At 63.8% G+C, this 12,683-nt stretch overlaps 1 protein-coding gene across 1 annotated transcript; it reads left to right on the top strand.

The window, feature by feature from the left end:
* Positions 1-3,066: 3,066 nt before the first annotated feature.
* Positions 3,067-12,673, top strand: STAT6 (signal transducer and activator of transcription 6, interleukin-4 induced). The gene is made up of 22 exons (XM_010565132.1): positions 3,067-3,245; positions 4,140-4,268; positions 5,410-5,548; positions 7,460-7,543; positions 7,629-7,746; positions 7,896-7,957; positions 8,150-8,298; positions 8,461-8,592; positions 8,706-8,894; positions 8,974-9,061; positions 9,222-9,344; positions 9,527-9,619; positions 9,814-10,020; positions 10,095-10,189; positions 10,308-10,444; positions 10,547-10,693; positions 10,915-10,984; positions 11,318-11,443; positions 11,572-11,676; positions 11,791-11,871; positions 12,153-12,299; positions 12,371-12,673. The coding sequence occupies exons 2-22, from the start codon at positions 4,153-4,155 to the stop codon at positions 12,564-12,566; spliced, it is 2,604 nt and encodes an 867-aa protein (XP_010563434.1). The 5' UTR covers positions 3,067-3,245; positions 4,140-4,152; the 3' UTR covers positions 12,567-12,673.
* Positions 12,674-12,683: the final 10 nt, after the last annotated feature.

Here is a 12,683-nt window from a genome sequence, read left to right as displayed (position 1 = left end):
CGGGGGCGGGGGCTGCCCGGCGGGGCCACCTCTTCGCCGCCTCAGGGCTCCGGCTGCGGGCAGGGGTCCAGGCAGCGCGTCCGGCAAATCCCCCCGGCAGAGGAGCTGGGATCTCTGGAGAGGAGCCGAGCGGCCGGCCGGGATGTGCCCTTGCCGGGGCGTTTTGGGGTGGGACGGCGAAGGGGCTCCGGGGCCTGCAGAACCTCCAGGGTGAGCACGCTGGCGCTTGGGCAGCTGCCTGGCGTCGAGGCATCCGTGGGCCGTGCAAGTGGAGGTGCAGCCCGGCCCGTTGCCTGGCCGGGCACTCGGTGGGGTTGCCAGGCCCGAGGTCGAAAGCACCCGGCTGCCAGGTGGATGCAGCCGCTGGCACCCGGCTGTCTTGGGGCGAAGGGTTCGCGGGGCAAAGCAAAAGCACCCGGTGGGGGCTGTGGTGGAGAGCGCCAGGACCCCTGCCCCGGTCCCCACAGATGGGACCCTGCGACAGCGAGCTCCTGGGGTGGGAGCTGGGGGCTGGATCCAGCCTGGACACCCCATGCCGTGAGTCATGCTGGGACTGGGTCAGCCGGGGAAGGCCCTGCTCCTCTTCCTCTGAATCAGAAGAGCTTTCACTGATAGAGAGCAGTCAGCTGTGGCCGGCCGCTGTGCAGGCTCCACAGTCCTCCGTGCAGCGCTGTCCCCGGCGTCCCACCGGCTGGGATGGTGGTCCCGTGCCCTTGCCTTGGCCTCAGCCAGAGAGCGCCAGCAGCGGTGGCCTCCCCAGCAGCCCAAGGAAACCGAGGCGTGTTGAGAAGCAGCTAGGTCTCAGGGGCTGCATCCTCACTGGGGCAAAGCTAGAGCAGAGCCCAGGTGTCATGAATGTCAAGCACTGGAAAACCTCTGAGCATCTGTCCCTGAGAAAGCCCCGGGGAAATCTCGGCTCAGCGCCCAGGAGGACGAGGAGGGCGCGGAGGGCAGGGGGATGTGCGTGCCCACAAGCTGCCAGCCCCAGCTCCTTCCCCACCAGCCTCTGGCACTGGGCTGGGAAATCACCAAGGGTAGAGAGGAGCCAGCTTAGGGGTAGGGTCCCTCGCGAGCCTGGTCCTGCGGTCACGGGGGGGAGGGGGAGGTGGTCCTGAGGGTGGGGGGCTGCAGTCTGCTGCCAGGAAGTGCTGGTGGTTAATGAGTAACAGCCGTGAGAAGCTCTCGCTTCTGGGATGCGGACTTGGTTTCCCATTGCCCGATGAGTAAGCAGAAAGCCCGTGACTGGGAGCGTGGGGGTCACCGAGCCCCTCCTGCGCCCGGGCTCCTCCTGCCTGACCTCCCAGCCCAGGGGGATCCCCAGCCCCACCGAGGGGGCAAAACGGCCCCTTGGGTAGAGGAGGAAGTGAAAACAGCTGTGTCGAGGGGGCTTGGGAAGGGGAAGTGGGCGGGGGGGCGCAGGGCACACCCCGGGTGGCTGCTCCCTCTCCCCTGGGGCCATATCCTGCCCTGGCATCGAGCTGGAGGCACCTCGCAGCTGCGGGGTTTCCCCAGGGCGGCAGCTTCTGCCCTGCGGGGGACCTGCTGCTGCTCAGGGCTTCAACCTCAGCTTCCCTGGCCGGGTCTTGCCCCCCTGCTGGTGTCCCCAGTGCCAGGCAGGGCTGGCCCCTTGCTCGGTTTGGGGAGCGTGGCACTTGCTGCCCTGAGAGCCTCCCCGGTCTGGGGTGCCTCCTCGGGAGTACGAGCCCTGCGGCAGCTGGGCCAGTGGGAGACTTGGGGTGCATCTGCAGTGGATGCATCCGTGGTTGGCATAAGTGCGTTGCGCCGAGTGGTGCAGTGCCAGGAGCTGCACCTCCCCCAGCACTGCCAAGCTGCAGGGCTGGAAGCTGCCACAGCGGCTGCTTTTGCCAGGCTGCCCCGGGGTGAGGGTCCCCGCGGGAGGGGCAGCTCCATCGCCCAGCCTGGATCTCTGTCCTCACCTGATGACCAGCTTCCTTCTCCCTAGCTCTGTGGGGGTGCTGATGGAGCAAACCCTGCGCGGCCTGATCCTGCGACGGTGCAGGAAGCTGGGGCTGGGTATGCAGGCTTCTCTCAAGAAAACCTCCGTGCAGCGCGGTCCCAGCTGGGGTACTGTTACAAGAGCTGGGTCTTGGCAGGGAAAGGCTGTTCTGCAGAAGGAGCAGAGCAGGAAAACATGGAAATTAGGATGGGAAGGAAAGAGGGCATGGCTGGGCTGAAGGAGCTGCTGTGACTGATGCCAGGAGATGGGCCTATCCCCCTCTCTGAGCTCCTCCGAGCCGTTGTCCCCTGGGCTGGTGGGGAGCTGGGAGCCAGGGAGGAGGAGCACACCATCTCCTGCAGACTCCTAGCAAATTCAGGCATGCCCAGCTTACGTTCCAGGTTGCTGCTCACCAGCCAGCAGCTGCCTCCCAGGGCTAAGCAGAAATACAGGTTTTAATGGGGGGAGGAGGATGGGGATTATGTCTTGAGGATCACGGAATGAGAGGCTGTTTTTCCCTCCTGTCTTGGTTCCCTGCATGCCAGCAGCTACAATCTCTCTGGGGCCGTGGGGAGAGCAGGGCAGTGCTCCCAGCTGTCGCTGGGTGCTTTTCCCGCCGTGTGTTGACCCCTCCAGAGTAAACTCAGCCCTCAGGCTTTGCGCTGCGTTAAATCATCGGGATCCATTCGCTCTGGCCAGCCAAGCAAAGTCGAAAGCAAATGCGTTCCTGGAAGCGCCAGGCTTGGCGTGCCCTGGGGTCTGGCCTCCCGTCTGCTGCGGTTCCTCCCCAGGGCGGCACGTGGGGCTCTGCCGCGGCTGCCTGGGAGGGCTGGTCCCACCAAGTTTCCCAGCTTCCGCGGGAAGCGGAGCACCCCAGGGGCTGCACCGGCCCTGGGTGCACCCCATCTCCCCAACGGGACAGCTTGAGGGGGTGGACGGAGCTGCGCTGGTGGCCGGCCGGGTGCAGGCCGTGGTGCGGTTGTTTTGCACTCTCTGCGATGTTGCTCTAGTGACGCTGGCTTCCTTCCCCTCGCATGGTTTCTCTCTGGCAGCTCCACCTCGCGCCTCGGCTCTTGCAGCGCGGCCAAGACCCGTCAGGACACGTGACGTGACTCCCTGCTCGGCTGTTTGCTTTTGGGGACGGGAAGCCAGCCCTTGGGCGGACGGGCTGGCTGGGGTCCCGGAGGCGCCCTGGCCCCACGTCTGGGCTGCGAGCTGCTGGTGCCTCACGCCCCACCGCAGGATCCGGCCTCTGCCCCCGGCCTGGTCTGGGGGAACTAGCAGCGAGGTGCGTCTGGGCTGGGTGGTGCAGTGGCCCCCCCGCCCCTTGCCCTGCTGGGCCCTGACGGCCGCCGGGGAAGAAGGGAATGAGCTGTCGGGAAGAGGCATGGCGTGGACAGGACGGAGCAGGAAGGCTGCAGGCACTGCTGGGGGGCCGGGGCTGGGCAGGGAGGGGGACTGTCGGGGTTGCAATGCCTGGCTCGGGGGGGATGGAGGGGTGGGGGGTGGTGAACCTGCAGTCTGGGCTGGACCATGACCCCCCATCCCAGGTCTTCCCTGTGGAATTTCGCATCTAGCACCTCATTCCAGTCCTATTGCTTTCCATGAGCTCTGGAGCCCACCGTTTCTGGGGGGCAGCCGGGACACGCCTGAGGAAGGCACCTTCCTCGGCAGGTAGCTGGGGAGGATTTGGGGAGCAGCCAGGCTTCCTCACTGAGACCACCCCAGCAGAGCAGTCTCACCGAGCTCCGGGGTTTCACACTCTTCCTGCTCCCGGCAGCTGTCCCATCTCTCCTGCGCCAAGACCAGCAGCACTTGCCTGTCCCTCCACATGTCCTTGTGCGTCACCCACAGCAGGAGGTGCAGGGATTCCCCGGAGATGCGGGAAACTGAGGCACAAGTGGGCTGCCTGCCTGCCCGCCCAGGATTGCCCAAGAGGCAGATCCTAGGTTGGGCTTCCTGCTCATCCTCCTCCTCCTCCCCAGCAGCCCCAGCCCCACTGAGCAGCAGGTTCAGAAGGTGGAGGGACGAGCAGCAGCTCTCGCCCGCTCTCCCGGAGGAGCCGTCGGCACCTGCTCCGCCAGAGCTGGGCAGAGGGCTGGGGGCTCTGGGTGCTCCAGCTGCCTGCGGCGCCTGAGCTGCCCTGCTCTCCGCTCATGTTCCCGCTCCTGTTTCTCTGCAGGTGACTTCCCAAGATGTCCCTCTGGAACATCGTCTCCCACATGCCACCGGAGGAGTTCAGTGGCCTCTTCACAGAGTTTCCCCGCAGCCTGCGCTGTCTCCTCGCCGAATGGCTGGAGAACCAGCCCTGGTGAGTGACCTGGCGCCTGCAGGCTCTGCCCTGCCCCGGCGCAGCTCCTCACGCACCCATCATCAGCCTGGGCAGTGTCTGGGGCCGGCTGCCCTGGGGGTCTGAGCTGAGCTGGGGGAACCCAGCCCAGGCAGTGCCTGACCATCAGGTCTGAATGCGTGGGCAGAGGCAGGTGCTGGTGATGGGCCCTGTCCACGGCCCCAGACAAGGTGGGTGAGAAGGCCAGGGTCTGCACGGGGTATCCGATTAGGAGCAAAAGGAGACAGGGCTGGAGGCAGGATCACACCATCGGTCCAAGGGGCCCATCCAGGAGACAGGGCTGCAGGCAGGGCCGGGAGCAGAGGAAGGCATGCTTGCAGCGTAGCCTAGGAAAGGCCTCAGGGCCCCAAACTGGACATGAACGGAGCTCCTGGACCCATGGGCACAGATTGCAGCTGTCCAGGTGAGGCTGGTCAGGGTCTATTAGTGCCCACAGGGTCTGGACTGCTGCAACTGAGTTGGCAGTGGCAGCAACGACAGGCGCAGCCTGGCCAGAATCCCCTTTTTGTGCCTAGGAAACAGTAACAGCAATGATTGATTATCCCCATTACGGGCTTGCCCAGGCTTTCCAAGGAGCTTCTCCTTTGTGCGCTGCAACGACCAGGACGCAGGCAGGCAGTAAAGCCTCACTGGCACGTCCTCCTCCCTTGCAAGGCCACGGTCATACTAGGTGCCATGGCTCTCTGGCCAGACAAGCAGTGCACAAGGCCGCGTTGCAGTGGTGGGCGAGGGGGGCTGGTCCCTGGCACGTGGCTCAGGGACCCACAGCACACAGCTCGGGCCGAGGAGCAGCAGTGCGGGTCACGCTGCAGGGATGAGGCATGGTGGAGGTGGGCGGGCAGGCGTGCAGCAGCTGGGTGTACACATGGGAGAGGTTTTGGGAGGTCACGTCTTCAGGGAACCACCTCATCCCACTCAGAACACAGTTTGCTCTTGTTCATGCAGCAAATTTCCCCTAGAAATCCAGCCAGCGCTGGGGAACGCACCAGGACAGCAGGAAGGCGGGTATCCCCTTCCTCCCTGGAGCGAGCATGAGGTTTGGGGTTGCACAGGTGAGGGTGGAGGATCCGTGCCCATCCAACCAACCCTTTCCCCTCTCCAGGGAGTTCATCAATGGCTCGGACGCCTTCTGCACCAGCATGGCTGGTGGGATGCTCTCAGCCATGCTGGAGAAGCTCCGCAGTGCTGCCAGCAGCGATGGGCAGCAGTGCCAGATCCTCCAGCAAGTCAACAGCATCGAGGTGCGCAGGGGCCGGGCACGGGGACCCTCGGGGCTGTGTTGCGCTGGCATCACAGCTGGCTGCCAAGGAAAATGTGATTATTTTATGCTTCGGACTCAGTGGTTCACAGACTGCTCGAAGGGTCCGATGCCATGAGCCAGTCCCCCCTTGACATCTGTTTCAAGGCCAGCACTGTCTGTGAGCAACAAGCTTGTGTGGACTCAGCAGCTAGGGTTTTTGGAGCGCTTCAGGGGTTGGTTTGCGTCCCGGGGCTGACCCCCAGCTTGCCGCAGCGCTCAGGCTGTCATGGCCGCAATTGCGGTTCCCCTCGGCTCCCCGCCCCTCCCTGCCCGCAGGTTTTCCAGCTTCCCCTTGCTGCCATGGCTCTGCAGCCCCTTCGGTGCCCGGCTGCCCACCGTGGCCGCGTCCTCCTGGGCCCCATGCTGGACCCCGACCCCGTGGGGAGCCTCCCGAGTGCATTGGTCCCCCATGGCCCACGGCTCCGCTCGCCCCCAGCTGCCAGCACCCGGGTGGCCACCTCACCAGATGTTCCCCATTTTCTGCTTGAGCGTTTGATTCCTCCTTTCTCGGTGCCGTGTGTTGAGCCGCGTTTCCTCCTGTCGTGCGTGCATGTGTGTGCTGGGCTTCTTTTTCTGGGCTGTTTCTCCTTATCAAGGTCTGTTTGAACTGCTCTCTGTCTCTCTTCCACCCTCTGTGATTGCAGATTTAACCCCTGCACTCTCTCTCCTGCCAGCGAAGCTCTTAGCATAAGGGCTGAGTGGTGCTTGCTCCCAGAGCCCCGTTCTGGTTGAAAGCTCTGCTTTTTTGGTAACAGACGTTTTTAATATACAACATTTGGGAAGGGGTCAGCTTTAGTCATAACTTCTGGGGAGCAGGGTAAATTTCCAAAACAAGACTTGCTTGCTTTTTGAAATTGTTGTAGGAAAATGCGCAGATGTTTCAGCTTAGTTTTTTTTATTTAAAATGCTCAAGAAGAACCACCCTCCCATGTTCCCTCCTCCCACCGTTCCCTCGTCCCGTAACAGCAAACCCTCGTTTCTCCCAAGCTCCTTGCCACTTTGGAGCCTGGCTGGGGGGCAGGGGCTGCCCTCCACAGAGCGGGGGGGAAGCACTGGCTGTTGGTGCTGCCGCCCAGGCAGTGGGAGCTGGGTACTCTCCCAAAAGATGGGTAAACGCAGGGCCAGGGAAGCGGCTGGGGGGAGCGGGGTGGGAGACCAAACCTGGGCCTTTTTTCCCCTGAACCCTGGGGTGGCAGGATTTGCCCTGGCAGAGCCCCTGTGCTGGCCCGGGGCTGCCAGCGCTGCGTCAAGATGCGGGGCAGGTACAGGGGGTCTGGGGGGTGGGTTGTAGAGCTTCCTCCCAGCCAGCTTAGGAAGCCACCGAGCGCGCCGTCCGGCGGTTCGCTGTCGCGCTTTGCTGCTGTTTTGGGAAGTAGCTAATTTGGGAAATGCACGAAGGCCGGAGGAGCTGGCATGGGATGCAGGGAGCTGGAGCCAGCAGGGAAATTCCTCTCCCTGTTTTCGGTGGAAAGCGTTGATCCACCCAGGCCGGGGCAGTTGGGAGAATTTTCAGCAGGTGTCAGACTGGTGGTTCTAGAGGAGGAGGAGATGCTTGCAGAAATAGAGAATTTGCTTTGGTTTGATTTTTTTTTTTTTTTTTAATTTGAACTCGATTCATATTTTTTTTTATGCACAGTTTAAAGTGGTTTAAAAGCTGGAAGTTAGCTCTGTCAGAACAGCAGCAAGTTGTGGTCTGTCCCACGCTGTGGGTCATGAACCCCCAGAGTCTGACTGACTTAGCACCGTTCCTTGTGGGAAGGGAGCCTGAAACACATAAATGGGGTGGGAGGGGGCCGGGGCTGGGGTGCTCATGTCCTGCCCTGATAATGCCCTGGGCTTGGCTCCCCTGCAGAATGCCTACCGGCGGGACCCACTGCGGCTGGTGGCTGTCTTGAAAGCGATCCTGGAGGGTGAGAAGGCCGCTGTGCTCAAGAGGGTGCGTGGTCCCTGCCCCCTTCCTGGGGCGCCCCGAGGCACGGGGCCAGCTCCAGCCCTGCTCACCCCACTCTGCTCTGCCCCAGGACTGCCACCTGCCCCTCAGCTTCCACCGGCGGCAGGAGGAGCTGAAGTTCAGCCTGGGGCTGCAGCGGCTGCAGCACCGTGTCCGTGAGATCCAGGCGCTGCGGGATGGTCCCGCAGGTGAGGGGCCGGGGCAGGACGGGTCCCTGCTTGGTGTGGGTCTGCTGTGGGGCGTGGCGAAGGCGGCGTGCCCCCCCGGGGTGCTGGGCGGTGCAGTGCAGACACCAGCTCCCAGCGCTAACAGGGCCACCCTCATCCTTCCTCCGCAGCCTCTCTGCAGCTGAACGTGCGGGACCCGCAGCTGAAGCCAGAAGCGAAACCCCCAGAGAGCGTGAGTGGAGGTCTGGGGCAGCAGGGGGAAAGCCGGCAGCCCTGCCTGCTGGGGAAGGTGCAAACCAGCTCTGGGGCAGGGAGGCAGCGCAGGGCCAAGGGTTTTGGTGCCCTGAGGGAGACGGTGTAGAGCTGCAGGTCTCTGCTGGGGGATGGTGCAATGCAGAGCCCCATGGCTGGTGCTGCCCCACAGGAGCTGCCCACCCTGATCCTGGAGGCCATGAAAGAGCTGGAGGCGGCCAAGCAGCAGGTACTGAAGAGGATCCAAATCTGGAAGAGGCAGCAGCAGCTGGCAGGGAATGGGGCCCTCTTTGAGGAGAACCTAGCTCCGCTGCAGAAGAGGTGAAGGTGGCATGGGGCAGAGATGGGGGACCCAAAGCAACCCTCCTGCTCCCTCTGCTTCCCTGGGAGCAGGGAGCCTGCTGGCCCGAGGAGCTCTGGGAGAGCGGTGGTCCAGCTCTGCTTTGGCTGAGGGTGCCCCTTTCCCCATGGTTCCCTCGGCAGGTGTGAGAGCCTGGTCGAGGTTTACTTCCAGCTGCACCAGCAGGTGACGGCAGCGAGCGCAGAGCTGGGTGCTGAGCTGCTGCCCCGGCTCCTGGAGCGGTTCAATGAGGTGTTATCCAGCCTGGTCAAGAGGTAACAGGCCGGAGGGGCTGTGGTGGTGGAGGGGTGAGGTGGGTCTGCAGAGGTTGGTTGCAGAGCTGGTGGGGGTGTTGTGCCGGGCACTATTGTCTCCCCTTGTTCCCCAGCTCCTTCCTGGTGGAGAAGCAGCCGCCACAGGTGCTGAAGACCCAGACCAAGTTCCAGGCAAGCGTCCGGTTCCTGCTGGGCCCCCAGCTGCTGAAGACATCCGCCAAGCCCTACATGGTGCGGGCTGACATGGTGACGGAGAAGCAGGCGCGGGAGCTGGCACTCAGTGCCTACAGCAATGCCCTCAGGTGAGCAGTTGGACAGCCAGCGCGGGGCTGAGGGCGTTGCCACACTGCCGCACCCCCCCTGACCCCCTCCTCTGCCTAGCGAGAGCACAGGGGAGATCATGCATAATGTGGTGGCCCTGGAGACCAACCCCACCAGTGGGACCTGCTGTGCCAACTTCAAGAATGTGGTGAGTGCCACCAGTGAGGGCCATACAGGGGCTGTGGGACGGGCTAGGAGCTCCGCTGGGGTGCTGGGAGGCCCCAATGCAGAGCTATCCGGGAGGGTGGGCTGGGGATCCCCAAGGCTGGTGTCTGCCCAGGGGTGACGCTCAGCTTTCCCCTCCCCAGCTGCTGAAGAAGATCAAGCGCTGCGAGCGGAAGGGGTCCGAGTCAGTGACAGAGGAGAAGTGTGCCGTCCTGTTCAGCACCACGGTGGCCCTGACCCCCAGCAACCTCTCCGTCCACCTCCAGGTACTGGCTCCTCTCCCACGGGATGGGGCTGGGCAGTGCTGAGCCTTCCCCCACGGGGTGCCCAGGCCCTGTCCGGACAGCTTGGTGCCGAGCCCCATGCCGGGCTGCGACAGTCCCAGGGCAGCCAGCCCCGCTTCACTCGGGGTGGTCTCAGGGCTGAGAGGGGGCCACTCTGCCCCCAGGTCCTGTCTCTGCCCATCGTGGTCATCGTCCACGGGAACCAGGACAATAATGCCAAAGCAACCGTGCTGTGGGATAACGCCTTCTCCGAGATTGTGAGTGCCACAAGCCAGAGGGAAGAACCGCAGGGCGAGGAAAGGAGCTGCCGGGCCGCGGGTGTTGGGTCCAGCTCTGGGATGGGAACGACCGGCAGGCTGGAGCGGGAACCCTGGCACACGGGTGGGATGCGGTGGGCTGGGACAGGGCTGCAGGTGAGCCGCTGTCTTGATGCTGCCCTGCCCTGCTACAGGACCGGGTGCCCTTTGTGGTGGCCGAGCGGGTGCCCTGGGAGAAGATGTGTGATACACTGAATCTGAAGTTCATGGCGGAGGTGCAGACCACTAAGGGGCTTCTCAAGGACCACTACTTCTTCCTGGCCCAGAAGATCTTTAACGACCACAGTGCCAGCTTCGAGGACTTCCAGAGCCGCAGTGTCTCCTGGGCTCAGTTCAACAAGGTTACTGGGAGGGCTGGCCAGGTGGGCAGGGGCCGGCGTGGCCTGGGGAGCCTCACACCCTCTCTCTGTCACAGGAGATCCTGCCTGGTCGGGGATTCACCTTTTGGCAGTGGTTTGATGGAGTCCTCGACCTCACCAAGAGATGCCTCAAAAGTTACTGGTCAGACAGGTGTGTGCCCAGGGGCCAAGCAGGATTTCGTGGCTGTTCCGGGGCCAGACCTGGAGAGTCCTGGTCCCATCCATCCACCCTGGTGCTGGCCCACTCTCCCATCTGTCCATCCCTCTAGGCTCATCATCGGCTTCATCAGCAAGCAGTACGTCTGCAAGCTCCTGAGCACGGAGCCTGACGGGACCTTCCTGCTCCGCTTCAGTGACTCGGAGATCGGGGGTGTCACTATCGCTCATGTCATCCGGGGCAAGGATGGTGAGATGAGGGGACAGCGGCTGCTCTCAGTGCTGTGAAGGGGAGGTGTCATGGCCTGGGGACCTTGGGCGTTATGGAACCCTGAGCTGTGTCTCCCCTCAGGCTCCAGCCAGGTGGAGAACATCCAGCCCTTCTCTGCCAAAGACCTGTCCATCCGATCCCTCGGTGACCGCATCCGGGACCTGGGGCAGCTCCGCAACCTCTACCCCAACACCCCCAAGGACCAGGCATTTGGGAGTCACTACAACAGTGAGTGCGTGGGAGCAGAGATGGGCCCCGGGGTTCGCATCTGCCTCCCCAGCAATGCTGTGGGGAGAAGCAGGGGGGTTTGGGAGGGAAGAGGGGTTTGGGGTCTCACTCAGGTCCTGCCAGCCCCAGAGCTTGCAGGGGCAGCTGGTGCTGGCAAAGAGGGTTGGCACGGCGTGGCCCCGTGCTGGGGTGGTGGTTCATGGATGCTTCTCTCCGAGCAGAAGAGCAGACGGGCAAGGATGGCCGGGGCTACGTCTCCACCGCCATCAAGATGACAGTGGAAAGCGAGAGGTGGGTGTGCACGTGAGGCCACGGCCGTGCAGGAGCTGTGCATGCAGGCACTGTCCTCTGCGGGGCCGAGCTGCACTGGGCCAGGGCTTGCACAGACCTCACCGGGCCAGCCCGAGCATCACTGCTGGGCAGGGGGATTTCTGACTGGGCAAAATGGGGATGTGCTTGTGAGTGAGGAATCCCCACGGGTGTCCCGAGCTGCAGTGGAGCATGTCTGCGAGCACAGCACCCTGTCTGTGAGCGAGTGCTGACTTGCACACGTGCCTCTTGCGCACTGTGAGGTCCAGTCTCCAGAGTCCTGCCTGTGGTGATGGGGATGATGTGCTTTTGTAGGGACCAGCAGCCCCAGAGTGCTGCAGGGGGCCCCCCCGAGGCCCCCCAGGCTCAGATGATCAGCCTGCCCCTGCTGCAGCCTGAGCTGCACCCAGAGAGCCTGCAGTCAGTACTTGGCCCCATCGGGTAAGTGCCCAGCTCTGTGCCTGGCTGTGCCCTGGGCAGGCGCAGACCTGCTCTGCCAGGCACGTGCTGGGGTGGAGGGGGCCATGGTAGAGAACACCCTCGGACGCTGACTCTGTCTGCGCTTGCAGCCCTGCTGCTCCCTTCTGCCCCCAGCCTGTCCCCATGGGCTACCCCACAGGTGAAAGCAACATCAACATGATGGTCCCCGACAGCCTCGGGTCCTCCTTCCCCAGGTAGGAGCAGGTGCTGGTTCAGGGCAAGGGACAGGGTGGGCCCCCCACTACCCCCAGCCATGGCCAGGTGGTGTTTCCCCCACCTCTAAGTGCTCTTGCTCCTTCTCCCTGCAGCACGTCACCGATGCTCTCACCATCCCTGGTCATGGACCCTGTGCTGCCTCGCTGCCAAGACCTTGCCTTCAGAAACCCTTTGTAAGACCTGGCACGTGGCCAGAGAGGGGGGCACCCTGCCCTGTGCCCCCTTCTCCTGACTGTGCTGCGGCCCCAGGGTGGGCAGACCTGGAGGGACCTTCCCCAACTGACCAGTGCACCCAGTGCTCTGCGCTACTGGTGCTCCCTATGCTGACACCCACCCCAGCCTCCCCCCGCAAACCAAACACTTTCCCCTGCTATGCCTTGGGGCTGGCAAGCACCCTAGGGCCAGGGAGGTACCCCATGACCTACATCAGCCCCCCCTATTCTTTGTCCCTCAGGCCCTTCATGCCCGACCAGTACATGACGGGGGAGGCCTCGCAGCTGCTGTCTGGGGGTCCCTCGCCGGAGCCACAGGATGAGGAGATGCCCGAGCTGGCTCCATTCACGTCGATGGTGGACCCACCGCTGCAGAGCTCCCCAAGGTGGTAAGCGTGGGTGGTCAGCAGGGGGGGCCGGGGGGGGCTGCCCTAAGTCACCCTGCCACCTCTCTCCCTAGGATGCCGCCCAGCATGGACATGCCACCCAGCTCAGACTTCGACCAGTTCCTGCAGGAGGTGTCCCTGGAGGGCCCCACGCTGTGCCCCCCCTTCACACCCCCCCTGCAGCGCAGCGGGTACCCCAGCCCCAACGCCTCTTGCTGGGGACTGGGGGAGTCTAGGTGGGATGACAGTGTCCGGCCAGGGCACGCGTGAGGAGGCTGTGGGGCTGCTGCGGGGGGGGAGTTGGACTGTGACACCCCCACCCTTGTCTGGGTGCGTGGACTTGATACAACTTGTGCTGGGGAGGAAGCTCTGGCAGGGGAGGGGGGG

The sequence above is a fragment of the Haliaeetus leucocephalus genome, unplaced genomic scaffold (genome assembly GCF_000737465.1).
Source record: "Haliaeetus leucocephalus isolate CR32 unplaced genomic scaffold, Haliaeetus_leucocephalus-4.0 Scaffold186, whole genome shotgun sequence".
In the NCBI taxonomy this organism is placed as follows: domain Eukaryota; kingdom Metazoa; phylum Chordata; class Aves; order Accipitriformes; family Accipitridae; genus Haliaeetus; species Haliaeetus leucocephalus.
This window is presented reverse-complemented; position numbering and strand designations above follow the sequence as displayed.

What these genes read in the sequence shown, in the direction of transcription:
- STAT6 (XM_010565132.1), top strand. Translation starts at nt 4,153, where the DNA reads ATGTCCCTCTGGAACATCGTCTCCCACATGCCACCGGAGGAGTTCAGT. An exon ending in ATAACGCCTTCTCCGAGATT is followed by an intron (nt 9,620 to 9,813) that starts GTGAGTGCCACA and finishes GCCCTGCTACAG; the next exon opens with GACCGGGTGCCCTTTGTGGT. An exon ending in CTCGGGTCCTCCTTCCCCAG is followed by an intron (nt 11,677 to 11,790) that starts GTAGGAGCAGGT and finishes TTCTCCCTGCAG; the next exon opens with CACGTCACCGATGCTCTCAC.